This window comes from Pseudonaja textilis, chromosome 2, assembly GCF_049901715.1.
Source record: "Pseudonaja textilis isolate UNSWEBS1 chromosome 2, rPseTex1.2, whole genome shotgun sequence".
Lineage (NCBI taxonomy): Eukaryota > Metazoa > Chordata > Lepidosauria > Squamata > Elapidae > Pseudonaja > Pseudonaja textilis.
Window position 1 is genome coordinate 203043222 of NC_141991.1, and position 16439 is coordinate 203059660.

The 16439-nt window shown below is 36.8% G+C and overlaps 1 protein-coding gene across 3 annotated transcripts in view; it reads right to left on the reverse strand.

The window, feature by feature from the left end:
- SLC12A2 (solute carrier family 12 member 2) overlaps positions 1 to 16439 on the reverse strand; it is a 65375-nt gene that overhangs the window by 34672 nt on the left and 14264 nt on the right. For all 3 annotated transcript variants that reach the window (XM_087926890.1, XM_026703956.2, XM_026703954.2), the window contains exons 3-8: positions 11026 to 11145; positions 7822 to 7897; positions 4106 to 4201; positions 2991 to 3130; positions 2057 to 2167; positions 788 to 896 (exon numbers count right to left, since the gene is read on the reverse strand). In XM_087926890.1, the coding sequence (XP_087783016.1) occupies positions 788 to 896; positions 2057 to 2167; positions 2991 to 3130; positions 4106 to 4201; positions 7822 to 7897; positions 11026 to 11145 (652 nt within the window). The remainder of the gene's footprint in view (positions 1 to 787; positions 897 to 2056; positions 2168 to 2990; positions 3131 to 4105; positions 4202 to 7821; positions 7898 to 11025; positions 11146 to 16439) is intronic.

The following is a 16439-nucleotide window of genomic DNA, read 5'->3' on the forward strand; positions in this document are numbered from 1 at the left end:
CTTGTACCCTTCTTAATACAAATCTTTTCAGTCATATTTCCATTTACCATCACTTCTGTGGCTTGTTTATGATATATTGCCTTGATCATTTTAATAAATCGCTCCCCAAAGTCCATCTCTTTTAACTATGCCAACATGAACTGTCATTTCACATTGTCAAATGCCTTCTGTGCATCTAAAATGTTCAACGCCATTTGCTTCTCTGGATGTGCTTCATATCCAATGTGTTCAGAATTACTCTCATATTGTCTTTGATTTGTCTCTTAGGTAGAAAGCCATTTTGATCTGAGTGTATAAACTGATTTAGAAATCCCTTTAGTCTTTCTGCAATAATTGATGCAAATATTTTGTAGTCTGTATTCAATAACGATAATGGTCTATAATTTTTAATCTGTTGCAAGTCTGAATCTTCTTTTGATATGAGAGTAATATATGCTTCCATTCAAGAATTAGGTACCTTTCGCCTCTAACAAAGGTAGTCCTCACTTATTGAACTCTTTAGATCACTGTTTAAAATTAGAAAAAACAATTTTATAGCCCACTTACAATCATTTATAACCTTTGCAATATCCTTCAGTCACATGATCCCCATTATAGACAGTACACATCCTGAATCTGACCTTTGGGGGATTTTATTCTTTTCCCCCCATCTTGCAGAAGATAGGATTGTAAGAGAGCAAGCTATTTGCTCTTGTACACACTGAAAGCAATGTGATTGTACTGAAAGCAGGAAAGGGTCAGGCAAAGGAAAGATTATTTACAGAAATTACTTGCTTTTTTGTCTTACCTTTGTAACCAAAAAATCCTTTAGGCTTCTTGTTCTCAAATGGAATAAATGTTCCAATGATGAAGTCAGCAATAGCTACTAGTAATATCACCAGCAGAACAATCTGTGCCTATAATTTTCAAGTGGTTAATATCAAGTGATTAATATATTTATATAAAACATTTCTCCAAATTAAATCCAACGCTAGATATATCAGTCTACTAGTTAAGTGACATATACATGATAAAATTGGGATTTCTATTTTTAATTAATGCCATCTGCTTATCAAAAATAATCTTTCATATTGCATAAATTTAAAAGCATAGTTTACCTATTTTATTACCTGTTATAATCTAATTACTCAAAGGTGTCAAAAACCTGTCTCAGAAACAGGTATTAACAACAGAAACAAAAGGTTAAATTCAACAGTCTGAAATTGGATGATAGTACCAGTATTATTACGATTGGATCACTATTTTACCGCTTTATTATTTCTTCACTTTATGTAGGCATATGTATTGCAAATATGTAGTCATTTTCTTAGATTTTCTTGGGGGGGGGGGAGTTGCTCAGATCACTTCGTTTATGTAGGCAGTCATATAAATGTTATACAGTTCTTTAGATATGTCAACCTTTCTTCAATTGAGACATAGAAAAGCTTGTGCTTGAAAGTGTTTTGTAACAGATATAATTCACCTAGAAGATAATTCATCTATTTGATAAAAGCAACTTAAGCATATTAATTCTTTGAAGTAAATCATATTAAGATCTTAAGTATTTAAAACTAGGATAGTATCTTTTTAGATTTATAGAATGCAAATAATATATCCTATATAAAACATATTTTATTAGGATCTGTTTGGGTCATGGCATTCTAAAAAAAATACTAGTTTTAACTGCCTCCTTCTGAAATTATATATATAAATTTTATGTACACACACACACATCTTCCATATAATTATAAATTTTCTTTTGGGGGGCACAGAACTGTCACAAAGCTTAATGGTTGTTTGAATTATTTATTCACAACAAAATCTGATACTATGCTCTAGGACTGCAACAGTCACATTTGAAGAATCCTTCCCTCCCATTACTCTAATGGAAAAACTATGTTAACAGAAAATGTAAACAATCTCTATATTGCAACTATATGATAAAGTTATTGCAAGAATGTTCTTTGCTAGATGTCTGAATATTTGTTCTGTTTTTATAACATATGCATATTGTTTTGCACATTTTTCATACATTACTTTACACTTTTATATCTTTTTAAAAATCATAGTTACTTACTTTAGCTTCCCATTCCATTCCTGCTAACGAGATGCCTAATAAAACAACAATTGTAATTGCTCCTATAATTCTGATATCATTACTTGGATCCAGCATAAGTAATTCATATTGCTACAAAAAAATTGAGATAATTATAATAGTTAATATTGCAACAAGCCAAAATCATACTTTAACAAATACAAAGATTAGGAAGAATATTTGAAAGCAGAACTTCATTTTAGTTTGTCACAAAGAATAATTAGATCAAGAAGATCCTAATTGTACAAATGTTGACATTTTGCTCTATTTTATAAGGAATATCTCTAGTAGAGATTAAATTCTTCTAACTGTAATATTTTTAACTGATTACTAAGTTTAAAAAAATCAAATTGTGATTTAGAAATACATGAAAAGTATGTTTGCTCCCTATTATCATGTTGCCTTAATTTCCCTTTAGGTTGGTCATTGATGAAATATAACTTGCCTCTGCTCTTTAATCAGACTTCAAATTTTTTTCAAGTTCTGGTTTGGAAGGAAAGTACACTATATAGAGCACAAACTATAGTCAACAATAATTAGTAAATAGATGTTAAACAATCTTCATAGTATGAAATCCCACATTATGATTATTCCTAATGTTGCACCAAACCTTAAAAGGGATACTTTACAAACTCCTGGGCTTTGTACAGGTTATTTCTACTGGAACTATATTTTGATGTATCATAGACCTCAGGTTTTCCAGTAAGCATAATTAAATGATGCATTTGATCTTGGGCTGATCTCAGCAAATATTTGTCCACTGCATTACCGTACTATCACCATTAAATCCAAGCTGTCTCACATCTCCCTAAAAAGTTTTTATAAACTATTCCAAAGTAGAATTAGTCTGAGGAAAACTTGTTCAGACTGTGAAACGTAAAGATAACAAACAGAATACTAGAAGTCATTAGCTTACCTTAAGTAGGTCAACAACAGTCTCTGCAAAGCCAACTACATACATGGCTACGGCAACAGCATTAGCAAATGCAAAGATCAAGCCTATAGCACCACCAAATTCTGGACCCAAGCTTCTGGAAATGAGATAATATGCACCTCCTAAAAAAAAGAAGAGACAGTGTAAGATGTTAAGTTATGATACAAATTATATCTTTATGCACAGAATTTATGTTTATGTCCTACAAGCACTGATTTCCCCCTTTTTTCTATTTGAGGTCAATTCTGATTTTCATGTGCAGTCTTAAGAAGTATAGAATTAATATCACTGTAGTGCCACGTAACCAAGTGAGCTCCCGTTACTTGTCCCAGCTTCTGCCAACCTAGCAGTTCGAAAGTATGTAAAAATGCAAGTTAAAAAATAGGGACCACTTTGGTGGGAAAGTAACATCGTTCCATGTGCCTTCAGCATTTTGTCATGCTGGCCACATGACCATGGAGATGTCTTCAGACAGCGCTGGCTCTTCGGCTTTGTAACAGAGATGAGCACCGCCCCCTAGAGCCGGAAACGACTAGCACGTATGTGTGAGGGGAATCTTTACCTTTATTATTCACTTGTAAGAAAACATCGGTTTGCATCGGTTTAGTACTGAAGTAAACAACACCTAATAGACAGACTGTCCTACTGACAGATAGATACAAAAGATAGGCAGAAAGATAGAGAGAATTACAGATACTAACTGTATGGAAAAAGATCAAGGGATAAAGCAGTGATGTATTTTCTGGAACTTTCCTTACAACCAAAGAACTATAAAACTGCATGCAAGTAACTGTTCTGCTTGTTAAGCAAAACATTCACGACGAATAGAGGATTTTTATAACAAGTCACCAAAAACATGTTTTTTAAACCAACTGACACTGACAAGCTACTTTAATATTTTGTTATTGCTATTGCAGGTAGTATCAAATTGCTATATGGTTGCACATCAATCATATATTTCATGGTCTTTAAACATTTCTTTAAATTATACAAAAAATACGTCCAGGGAATTTACATACATAAGTTATTATAGATAAATGTAGGGTTAAAAATCATTTATAGCAGTTACCATTTGAAGACTACTAATCATGTATTACCTCCTCTCACAAAACCATTGGTAGCTATTGCTGATGTAGACAAGCCAGTGATAGTAGTTACAACAGTGGCCATTGCAATAACCAAGAGAGCAAGTCCTGTAAGGAAAACAGAATTGTTATGATTTCTAAGAACTATATATTTCCTAAAACAAATGCATATTATTTAACAAAAAGTAGTGATTCAACGAAAGATGGAAAATATGTAATGCAATTCTGAATAATAGCAATGTCAATTATCCAAATTACCTTAGAACAGTGGTTCCCAAAGTGGGTGGTACCGCCCCCTGGGGGGCAGTGGGATGCCTTAGGGGGGGCGCTGAGAGGCAAGGGGGATGGCAGGAGTGTGCTAAGAGGCAGCAGGGCGCGCTGGAGGTGAGCGGCAGGGCAGGGGTGAGAAAAAATCCCACTGCCACCGTATTCGAGGCGAGGCCCCGCAAGATCACCCCATTGACTTGCATGCTCTGGTGCAAGGAACTCAATGGGGTGATTCTGCGGGGCCTTGCCCTGAACGTAGCATTGGGAAAGGAGAGCAAAGCCACAGTGGCTTTGAGTGGCATTGAGCCCCTTGCACCTGAGGCACCTGCCCAAGCAAGTCCGAACGGAGCGGTGCATGAAGTCAATGGGGTGAGCCTGACAGAGGGAAAGAGAGAGGAAGAGAGAGAGAGAGAGAGAGAGAGAGAGAGAGAGAGAGAGAAAGAGAAAGAGAAAGAGAGAGAGAGAGAGAAGAGAAAGAGAAAAGGGAAAGAAAGAAAAAGGGACAAAGAAACGGGGGATGGAAGGGACAGAAAAAGAAATAAAGGAGGGAGGGGAGGAAAAAGATAATGAGCTATCTATTCTAGTCCAATCACCTGCTCCGGCATGGTTAGAAGGGTGTGTGTGTGTGTGTGTGTGTGTGTTCTCCTTGTAATTTACCAATACATTTTGGTTTTGCCTTCTTTAGAATTGGCACTGTAATACATTGGGGAAAAGTAATTTTTTAGGGTGGAGGTCTGGTCCAATGGATCCTGTTTAAAGCCTCTACAAAATGTGAGAGCTTCCTGATAGTCTTGGCCATGTTTCGTCCACAAAACCTTTAATTAATAGAAGCCAAAGATGTTTCGATGTGGTGGCAAAGATGCTGGCAAAGATGTTTCAATGTGGAAAAGGACCTCTAAACTTCCATCCCCCCTTTCTTTGTCATTTCAATCTGATGCATCAGGTCTCTCTCTCTCTCTCCTCCTCCCCCCTCCATTCCTCCCTTTCTTTGTCCCTTTTTCTTTCTTTCCATTTTCTCTTTCTTTTCTTCCTTCTCTCTTTCTCTCTTTTTTCTCTTTCTCTCTTTCCCTCTGCCAGGCTCACCACATTGATTTGGTGAACCGCTCTGCTCGGACTTGCTTGGGCAGGTCCCTCCAGTGCAGCAGGCTCAATGGGGTGGTCCTGCGGGGCCGGCACCTAGAATGTGGCAGTGCTGGCACGTTTGAAAAGTAGAGCAAAGCCAGAGATCGGTAATTTTTGCTGCAAAGAATCACAAAAGCTTCTGGGTTGTGCCCAAGAAGGGACACACATATCAATGCAATTCAGCAACATAAAAATAAAGAAATACAAATAAAACAAAACAAGAATCAGCAAAGCTTCTCTGATTAGATTTTATTCACTACTAGAATCTAATCAGAGATGCTTTGCCAATTCTAGTCCAATGACCTGCTCCAGCAGGGTTGGAAGGGAGTATGTGTATATGTGTGTGCATGGCTGTCAAAACTCCAAAAACAGGTCAAGTAGTTCTGGGGAGGCCAGTCATAAATTAGAACACTTGTTAAGCAACTGGCTATTAAGTGAGGACCACTTGTATTTGGTTTGCCAGTCACCAAACCATGCCCACCCTGTCACGTGACCAGCAAGCCATGCCATTAGTCACGTGACCAGCAAGCAACACTCACCCAGTCATGTGACCAGCAAGCCACACCTTCAAATTAGGCCATGCCCACAGAAATTTGAATCCCACCCCTGGGCGGGGGGCATTCAGGATGAGTTTGTAGCACCAAGGGAGCAGTGGACTGAAAAAGTTTGGGAACCGCTGCCTTAGAAGATATCTATTTACAAGAGCCTTTAGTACTAGATGATAACTTTAGGTCAACAATCCACTATCAAGTTTAAAAGCTAAATGATTTGATAGAATATTTACAGAAATGTGGCAAAGTAACAAAATAATGATTGAATGATTCCATCCTATAACAGTAAATCTAGAGAAAGACATGTGGCCAAGCGATTGGAATAGATCAGCTTAATGCAAACACCACAGAAAGAAGACTGTTGCACCATATCTTTAATTTCATTATGAGCAAAAGAGTTCTTAGGATGACCCAAAACTGAACAGAATACTATGTTCAAGCTAGTTTTAAAAACAAGAAACAATACTGTTCTCTGGATAATTGAGAAGGCCAAAGAATACCAAAAATAATTCACTATATACTTCATTGATTAGAGGAAGAACTGCAATTCTGTTAAGCTGTGATATGTCTTTTATAAATGGCATTCTCAGATCATTTTCAAATGCAAAAGCCACACAGAATAGGAGTCCAGGTAAAAGTCCTGGCAAAGCAGATCAGGTCAGCAAAGACTGAATTCTTTGTCTTATTTATTCAGTCTATGTATCGAATATATGCTGAAAGAAGCTTGATCAGAAAATTATGAATGTAATTTAAATGTGAAAAAATAATCATCAAGCTGGGCTATGTTGGTGACATTACTCTGAAAGCTGAAAGTACAAATCACTAGAGAGCTTTACTGTAGTAATCAAAGTCAAAGACTTCGTGAGAAGTCTTCAGTGAGAATTGGGAGTATAATTAAATATAAAGAAAACCAAACTAGTAAAAACAGATACAGTAACCCAGCCTTAAACTTAAATACATTTAAGTGGTGAATAGCTTCTGTATTTTAGGACTGATTATCAAACAGTATAGAATTCAGCAGTCAATAAATATGCCATGAAAGCAAATGAAACATAGAACAAATCAATCAAGAATTCTGACTTGAGGTACAAATTATCAGGATCAAATTATCAGATTTTGGACCAGGTCCCCTGAGACGTCCATAATGCTGGGGAAGGTAGAAGAAAGGGGAAGATGACAATAATGATCAGCAAAGTGACATGACTCAGTTACAGCAGCAATAGATGTGCTGTTGGAAGACCCAAAGATCCAAATCTATTTATCTAGTCAATAAATGTTAATACCAGGTTGATTAAACATAGTTAATAATCAATTGCAATATTTAAGTAACAAAAGCAGTTTAAATGTCAAATATGGAAACATGTTTTACGATGGGAGTATAAAAAATATTGCTAGTTCATGGCAAATGAAACACGTTCAGCAACTGCTCTATATTCTTTTCAGTGAAGCTTTTGTAGAAAGCATATTAATTTTAGTAAGAAAGCCACCTACATAATATTCTGGGAATCAAACATAGGTATGCTATGTTTTAATACAGAAACAAACCCCCCCAAATGTAAAAGTTCTGCAAAAAATAAACCCAACATTTGTTTAACCATTCAATTCTTACTTTTTGAGAAATTATGAACATTCAGCAGTAATTCGGAGTAATCTGAGAATTCTGAGTAATCAGAATTACTCAGTAAATCTGAGTATTCAGAGTAATCCTACTCCATAATCCATATTTTGTCACATGTCAAATCGCAGGAATTTTAGCAATACCAAAATGTGATGTTTAGAAGTTCTTACCTATGCCAGCATTTCCTACAATCCAGGATAGTCGAATGAAGAGCATCACACCCCAGATATTCAACATACATCGTACCTATACCACCATCAAAGTAAATAACAGTTATATTAAAATTAGATTTTTGAAGAAATTGTAACAGTTCGAGTTAAATGCTTCTTACAAGAGAACCAAGCATCTCAGGCTTTCAAGCAGTTTTTCAAGAAGCAACTTGGAATCCATCTAACTTACATAGCAAGATAGTTTAGAAAACAAGATTGCATGATGACAATTTTAAAAAAGCTAGTTGCATTGAAAGACATTATTATTAACAGCTGGTCAATAGACTATATACAAAAAACAAATGTATTACCTTTCTAGATTCCTAATAGTAAGAAAATATGTTCACCAGCAAAAGACTGATCACTGTTTATAAACCAAAAGTATAGTAATAAAGCAAACGTAATATATAATGTCACTCCAAAAACTACATCATTTGTTGTTCTGTGTTCCACCATTTTGAAGCCATTTGCTTTGTATGGCTACAGGAAGAGTGTGAGTATTGAGCTGTAGTTTCTTAACATGTTGAACTGAAAATTGTTTTGTAAAGATACAATACTATCCTTGAAGCTAGCATAAGTGAATGGAAAGCAGAAAATATAAAGACAGAAATCTCAAATTAAATAAATTAGAAAGATACTAATTACATATAACTAACCATAATATAGCTTATTAAAAGTTTACAATATAAACAGTATGCCTTTTACTATTAACCATATTGGTCTAGAATATTTCTGTGATAGAATGAGCTAATAAATTATATGGGATGTGGGTTTTTTCTAAGTAATCTCTGGATTACAGTAATCCAATCAACAAAAGAAAATGAAAAGACAAGGCACTTCCATCGAGGTTTGAGCGGAATCTGTGATCGTGTGCAGTTTCGCTCTGAGGTCACTTGTTGGAGGGCCCAATTGGGACCAAACCACCCTGGAGTGGTGGTGAAGAAAGGGGGAATTGCTTGGAGGGTCGAGGGGAGCCGTATCTTCCCTCCTTGACAGGATAAACCCCCTCTGAAGACAAGTTGCAGCAGTGGTCAAAATGGCCACCACAAAGATGGGAAGCAGTCTGAGAAACTAAGACTGCTGGAGAAGTGAAGTTGCGAGCAGAGTGTTTACCAGGCTCAACATATGGATATTAAGGTACCCCGGAATTAAGGAATAAAGAACTATTTTGTGAAAGTGTATTGAAGCAGTGACCAGAGAGAGAAAGAAGGAAATTGGAACTTATAAAATTGGCCTTGAATATTTAAAGAATTAATTTGGAGGTGAAAATCTAGAGGAAAATATTTGAACACAAGAGGTTGGAATTTAAATTGGATAATTTTTGGATTTTTGGCACTAAATAGGCATAAGTAAATGCTGGAATAGAATGTGTTGAAAAGAAATAATAAAGGTTTTATAAAAGGTTTTATAAAAAAAGAGGAAGAAATAAAAGAAAGGGTGGAACGTGAAAACGGAATTGAGAGCGCCACTTAATGGTACAGGAAAAATTTCAGTGATTTCTTTGAAAAGTGTCTGCTCCTTTTAAAATTGACTTGGAACTTAAAAGAAAATAAGAGGAACTTCGTTATAATAGAATAAAAGCTTCGAAAAACCCTGAAAAGTGAAATATTAGAATTAATGATTACAAAGGGGAAGACATCGAAGAAATTGCTTTGGAACTATCTGGTGACTTTGGAAAAACTAATAGAAGGAACCTGGAAACAAAAACTAATAGACATTGTTGAAATTAAATATAAAAGACGCTGGTTGAAACAACTTACTGGACATTTGGATTGTACAATTATCAAGGAAAGTGGGGGGAAAGGAGCAGCCTAAAAAATAGGAGACCAATTTGCAGAAATGAGATTGGATCTACAAAATATGAAAGAATTTATGAACGTGAATCTGGAAATGTCCAACAATATATTACAAAAACTAGAAATGGTGACTCAGTTTGAAGAACAAAGAGAACCAGAAGGGGAGGAATTAAACAAAGAGGAAATCAGCCTTGAAGATCAAGTGTAACAACAACCATTTAAACAAGGGAAAAAAGAATTAAAGTTAAAAAATTATAGAAGAATTTGAATAATGAAATTATTATGTATGTTTAAACAGTATGGTGATTGGCATTAGAAGAAGGTATTAGAATGCTGAATAATTAAACAATGAAGGATCATAAAGTATTATAAATATATGTATCAATATTAGAATTATATATACAAATGTGATGTTAAGGGATGTGATTAATGTTATTTCTGTTTGCAGCAAAATGTATGATGATTAGGTGCCACACTGTTTATATACTGATGACTATAAGTAGAATAAATTTTTAAAAACTTGGGGAAAAAAAGAACGAAAAGACACGAATGAAAACATTTTCATAGCTTACTTTTCTTTACCTAGTGATACTCTTAAATTTACTTTTCCTTCTTTTAAAAAAACAATATTTGGGGCAATGATTGTGAAAACTGCCAGACAGACAGATGGGACCTCAAAATGCTAGCTTTCCAAGCCATTTTCTATGGCCTATAATGATACTTCATGGATGTTAAACAGCAAGGCAGGGCAATGACTGCTCTACAGATGTGAATGCCGGCCACAGGAAAAGGCCTGGAATAGAAGCAGTCTGGAAATATCAGCCTCACAACTTGTCTTAATACGCCAGCCTAGCATATTTTCCAGGCATAGAGAACACTATCAACCCCACAAATCTCCTTGTGATGAGCAGCACCATTCCCTGAGAACTCCTACCTGCTCTCACCTTCTCTACCAGGCAAGAAGAAAAGCAACAAGCAAACAAAAGATATTGCTATTAGGCAAAGAGAAGGAAAACTCTGCTGGGCAAAAATAGAAACATCAAGTGACAACAAAAATGAAAAGACTGAAGAGAAGCAAGACAAGAAAAAAAGCAGAGTCTACGCAGCTTTTAGTAGATGGATATCCTATATTATCTCATCCTAGATATGAACTTGAAAATATATTACATATCAAACCAGTAATACAATTAAATGTTAGTATTTGGGTGAACAAAAAATACTGTGAACTAAATGACCAAATTAAAATATTTCTATTTTACAAGTAATTCTATCATAACCTTGTTTTTTATTATTCATGAAATTCACTCCACACGATTTAAAACATTAAACAGAAGACAAGAATTACTTGAAATACTGAAGTTTTACTCACCAATACACCTTTAATCCAACCAAATTTGACAATCCCTTTACTATCAGGAGTATATGCCGCAGTGGCTTCTCCAGTAGGAGTTCCTTCTTCTCCATTTGCATAGCCATCTTCAAATAGCTCCTAAGACATAATAGCAATCAGAAGGGAAAGGGAGGTTATAAGAAAGAGTCTCTAATAAATCTGTTTAATGTTAATAGTGTTGTAACCAACAAGGATTAAACGGCAGAACACTTTCTGATTAATATCAGAAAGCCTGGAAATGTTTTTTCTTTGTAGAAAAGTAGTCTACCGCTGTATAATAACATCTTTTGTATAAAGCTAACGAAGCTTTATATGATTCATTTATTAAATGAAATATGCTTTGCATGATATACAAAATATAGTTAAATGAATAACTTTCACAAAAGACTATAGAAAGTTCCCATGACATTTATATAAAGCATGTATTATATATACAGATGTTTCTTGCTAAATAAATGCCTTGTTTAGTGACTGTTCAAAGTTACGACAGCACTGAGGAAGTAATTTTATAGCCAGTTCTTTTACTTACAATTGTCAACGTGTCCCCATGGTCACATGATATTCAGGCATTTAACAACTGGTGGGCATTTTATGACTCTCACAACATCCTGTGATCACATGATTGTCATTTGTACACATCACAGCTGGCTTCTGACAAGCAGAGTCAACATGGAAGCCAGCAATAAAACTGCAGGTTTTGGTCACTGATGTGTCTCCCTTACCAACCATGGGTGACTTGCTTAACAATTGTGATGGAAGTGAGAACTTGAGTTTGTTGCTATCACATAATTTGCTTAATGACATCATTTAGTGACAGAGTTGCTGGCCCCATTTGTGGTGGTTAAGTGAGAACTATCTGTATACATAATTCATAGGTACTTTTCCATTCAGTCAAAAGGCTCAATGTTCTACACCAGACTTTCTAAACTTTTTTACCCTAGAAGAGCCTTTGAAATAACTTTCAGATCTCAGGGATCCCTGTATAAAAATCACAAAACATACTCTAAAAAGTTTACAACAGACTTCACTTCTACCTTATACAATACATGTCTATGTTTAAAATATCAGCAAAACCACAGGCCAGGATCTGACTCAGGTGAGTAAAAATTCCCACTAGTGAGTGTTAGTGCATAAAGTTTAAAAACAAGAAACCAACTTTTTATTCCAATCATGAGCTCTCACAGAACCCCAAACAACTTGTCATGGAACCCCAGAAAAGCTGCTGTAGATTTTAATATTTAAAAAAAGCACAGAAAATGATAAAATATTTAATGAATGTAGAGCCTTAATCTATAGAATAGAATAGAATAGAATAGAATAGAATAGAATAGAATAGAATAGAATTCTTTATTGGCCAAGTGTGATTGGACACACAAGGAATTTGTCTTCAGTGCATATGCTCTCAGTGTACATAAAAATACATTCATCAAGAATCAAGATACAACACTTCATGATAGTCATAGGATACTAAATAAACAATCAAATCATACTAGGAAACTAAATAAAACAATATAAATCGTAAAGATACAAGCAATGGTTATAGTCATAAGTGGGAGGAGATAGGTAACATCAAGGATGAGAAGAACAGTATTATTATAATATTATAAATAATATTATAAAATTATAATTTTATTATAAAATTATATAATAAAAGATTATAAAGAATAATAGAATAATATCCATATAGATATTACAATAAATGAAACAGAAAAAAATAATCCTCAAAATAAGCTCTATTTTTTTATCTCTATTTACTTCACATTATGTATATTCTGCCTCTTATTTTTACAAATAACTCAAGGCCACAAATATATATAACATACCTTCCTCCTATTTTCTATGTATTTTATATATGTCCTATAATCATCACCATTTGTTACACTTCTGCCAATGATGGACAAGCTATTTGTTAAACCTACAGACAGTCTTTTCTACCTCTTCATTTGAGTCCAATGCATATCCACAAAAGTATTCCTAAATTTGGGAAAGAATGAAAGTTGCATGGTACAAAGTTTGGACTATGTGATAGATGGAATAAGGTTGCAAAATTCAATTTCACAAATAACTATTCGATGGTTTGTGAGATATGGGACCTAACACTGCAAAGTTGCAATCCAAATTTCCTTATTTTGCTTCCAAACCATGTGTGTTATTGTAAGTATTATAGTACAGTGCTATGAATTAACAGTAGTGCCAGATTCAAGGAAATCTGTGTGAACAACACTATCTGCATCTCAAAAACTATAACCACGAAGTTTCCTGTCAAACCCTATTTTTTGAATCCTTGGTTCATATATGAGATTTTATTACAATAGTTAATGAACTGACATTTTGTTCCTGGGACTTGTTTTGTTGGCTGTCAGAATTTCTGTGAAGAAATTTTTCACATTTATTCTTGTAGTATGACAATAATTGCTGGCAATTTTTGACCCTTGATGTAAGGAAGACTTGATTTGCATCAATCTTCCAAAATTGAAGAACTTCAATAACAAGACACATGCATTCCTATGAAATGTCAAGCCTGTCAGCAATTTATATCTGAATAAAGTTCATTAATCTTTTTCATAGGAACTTGTCAATTGCTCTTGCAAGTCATCCACATCATTCTAAATCACGCAAATCACCACTATTTGGTTCACTGTTTTTAGGGTGAGGGGGGCTCAGCAATACACAATATGCCAAACATCAACCTTACTAGCACTTCAAGTCTTTCAAAAAAAACATTAAATACCTGGGTTTTCTATCAAGTACCAGCATAGGTTAAGGTGACTGAATATTGGAAGCTTGAATTGGTGTCAGTTTTTTTGGTTTGCACATTACAGTTTTAATAATTTTACATGGTTTTTATATTGTTTTAATTCTTGATTGGCAGCTGCCCAGAATTTGGTATGAAGGGAAGCTATATAAATGTTTTAGATAAATAATCAATAATTTGACAGTGAACTTCATTAGGCTAAATTCTATTACAAATTCCATGTCAATAACTTGTAGCATCAAAGTCATTACTTTTCATTAAACCTTCTGAAATCTGGTAATCCTCAGATAATGTAAGATTAATAGATTGAATGATTCTTCAACATGCCTTCTGGCAGAAGAAATGCCTTTACTCATATAACCCTTCATGTTTTTTTCATTTCCTAATCTGATTACCACACAGCATATTTATAACCAAAAGTATACACTCAACCAAATATGTTGTATTGGAGGGAAATAGAAGTAATCCAATGTAGTAGCCAACAATACAAGGCAGAATAAATGATTATTTCAGCTATAAACCTGCTGTCTCCCCAGGACAGTTTAAAGCAACTATTTTAAGCATTGTTCACAAAATAATAGGTAGTCCTTTGGGTTCAAAGAAGACACAACCATGTGCATTTATGAACATGGATGTGGCAGTCCCAGTCTAGAAGCACAGAGTCCAGAAAATAGGGGCAGTAAAAGTCCATTAATATAATAATTGTGGATAATATTCTGTGCTGCTACTCACACTATTTTTTGGTGGCAGCTTCCATAGCACTTGCATAGAATGGGCGTTGGTAGTAGAAGTAGAACGCCCTTTCTATCTATGCTGCGAGAGAGCCCAGGATGGGTTGACTCCTTCCTATAACATCATTTAGATGAGTCTGTATTAAGATATAAAAGCCAGCCCCCGGGAGAGACCCCAGCTTTGGCGAAGATACTTGACAGACTGAAAGGTGCCTCTGAAAGCCCAAAATAAATACAAAAATATGTCTTACCTTCTCCGGACGAATCAAGGGAGGGGCTGGGCTCTCTCGCAGCATAGATAGAAAGGGCGTTCACGGTAACTTCTACCAATGCCCATTCTCCTCCATGCTGCATCGAGAGCCCAGGATGGGACATACCAAAGCTTGCATGTCCACGGGCGGGTCCTCATCCAGCTCATCACACCGACTATGGAACCACTCATTGAAGCACCCGTCTGCCGAAGGCTGCAGTCGCCGAGGCAAAAGTATCCAGACGGTAGTGTCTGGTGAAAGGAGACAGGGATGTCCACATGACAAATCTCCTCCAAGGATGCTTGGGTTGCCCAGGCAGAAGTGGGCACACTTCTAGTAGAGTGCGCCGTCAGACCTCGGGGAACCGGAAGGGCCGCAGCTTTGTAGGCCTGCTCAATGCAAGGCCTGACCCACTTGCTAATAGTAGAAGAGGCCTTGTGCCCCAAGTGAGAAAGGAAAAAGGAAACAAACATGGATTCCGACTTCCTGAAGGAGGAAGTGCGCTTAACGTATATTCTAAGAGCCCTTCTTACATCTAGCGTGTGCCACTGCCGCTCTAAGTCATGGTGCGGGAGAGGACAGAAGTCAGGCAAAACAATGTCCTGGGACCTGTGAAACCATGTGTTAACCTTTGGAATAAATGAAGGGCCCAAACAAAGAACAACCCTATCATCGTGAAAGGAACAAAGGTCCCGTCTGATGGAAAGTACAGCAAGCTCGGAAACTCTCCTGGCAGAAGTGATGGCAACAAGGAACACTACCTTCAGAGTCAGGAAACAGAGAGACACTGTTCTAAGGGGTTCAAAGGGGGGCTTTGTAAGGGCATTAAGGACCATATGAAGGTCCCGGAAAGGATACCTGTGAACCACCGGAGGGTGCAGGTTGGAAGCCCCTTTCAAAAACCTCCTGACTGGAGTGTGATGGGATAAGGAAGGAAGTGAACCCCATGAAAGGACCGAGGAGAGGGCCGCAACCTGCCTGCGTAAGGTGTTGGGGGCCAAACCTTTCTCCAACCCATGCTGAAGGAAGCTAAGAACTTCTGCCAACTGGGCTGAAGCAGGAGAAAGACCCTCCCTGTGGCACCATTGGGAAAAAGCCTTCCAGGCGGCATCATAGATGCGCCTTATATAGTGAGGATAGTGAGGATGACCCTTTCTGGAAGATCAGCCTCCTCTAGCCGCTGCCGCTCAAGTGCCACACGGTCAGCTTGAACCATTGGGGCTCTGGGTGGAGCAGGGCCCCCGGGTGAAGGGAAATTAGATGGGCTGGGATACTCCAAGGAGAAGCCTCCAGGTTGACCAGGTCCACAAACCAGGGCCTCCTCGGCCAATAGGGTGCCAGGAGGAGGAGCTCCACACGTTCCTCCAACATCTTCCGAATTACTGCCAGAATGATGGGAAGCAGGGGAAAGGAGTTGAGGAGACCCTTGGGACATCTGCACCGAAGAGCATTGGTCCTCTCTGCTCCCTGTCAAGGAAACCTGGTGAAGAATCTAGTGACTTGGGCGTTTTGAGGAGTGGAGAAGAGATCCACCTCCGGAGTTCCGAATCTGAGGGAAAGAACCCTGAATAGAGACAGAGGAATGGACCATTCTGCCTGGTCAACTAGGCAACTGCTGAGTGAGTCGGCCTGGGAGTTGTCGACCCCGAAGATGTG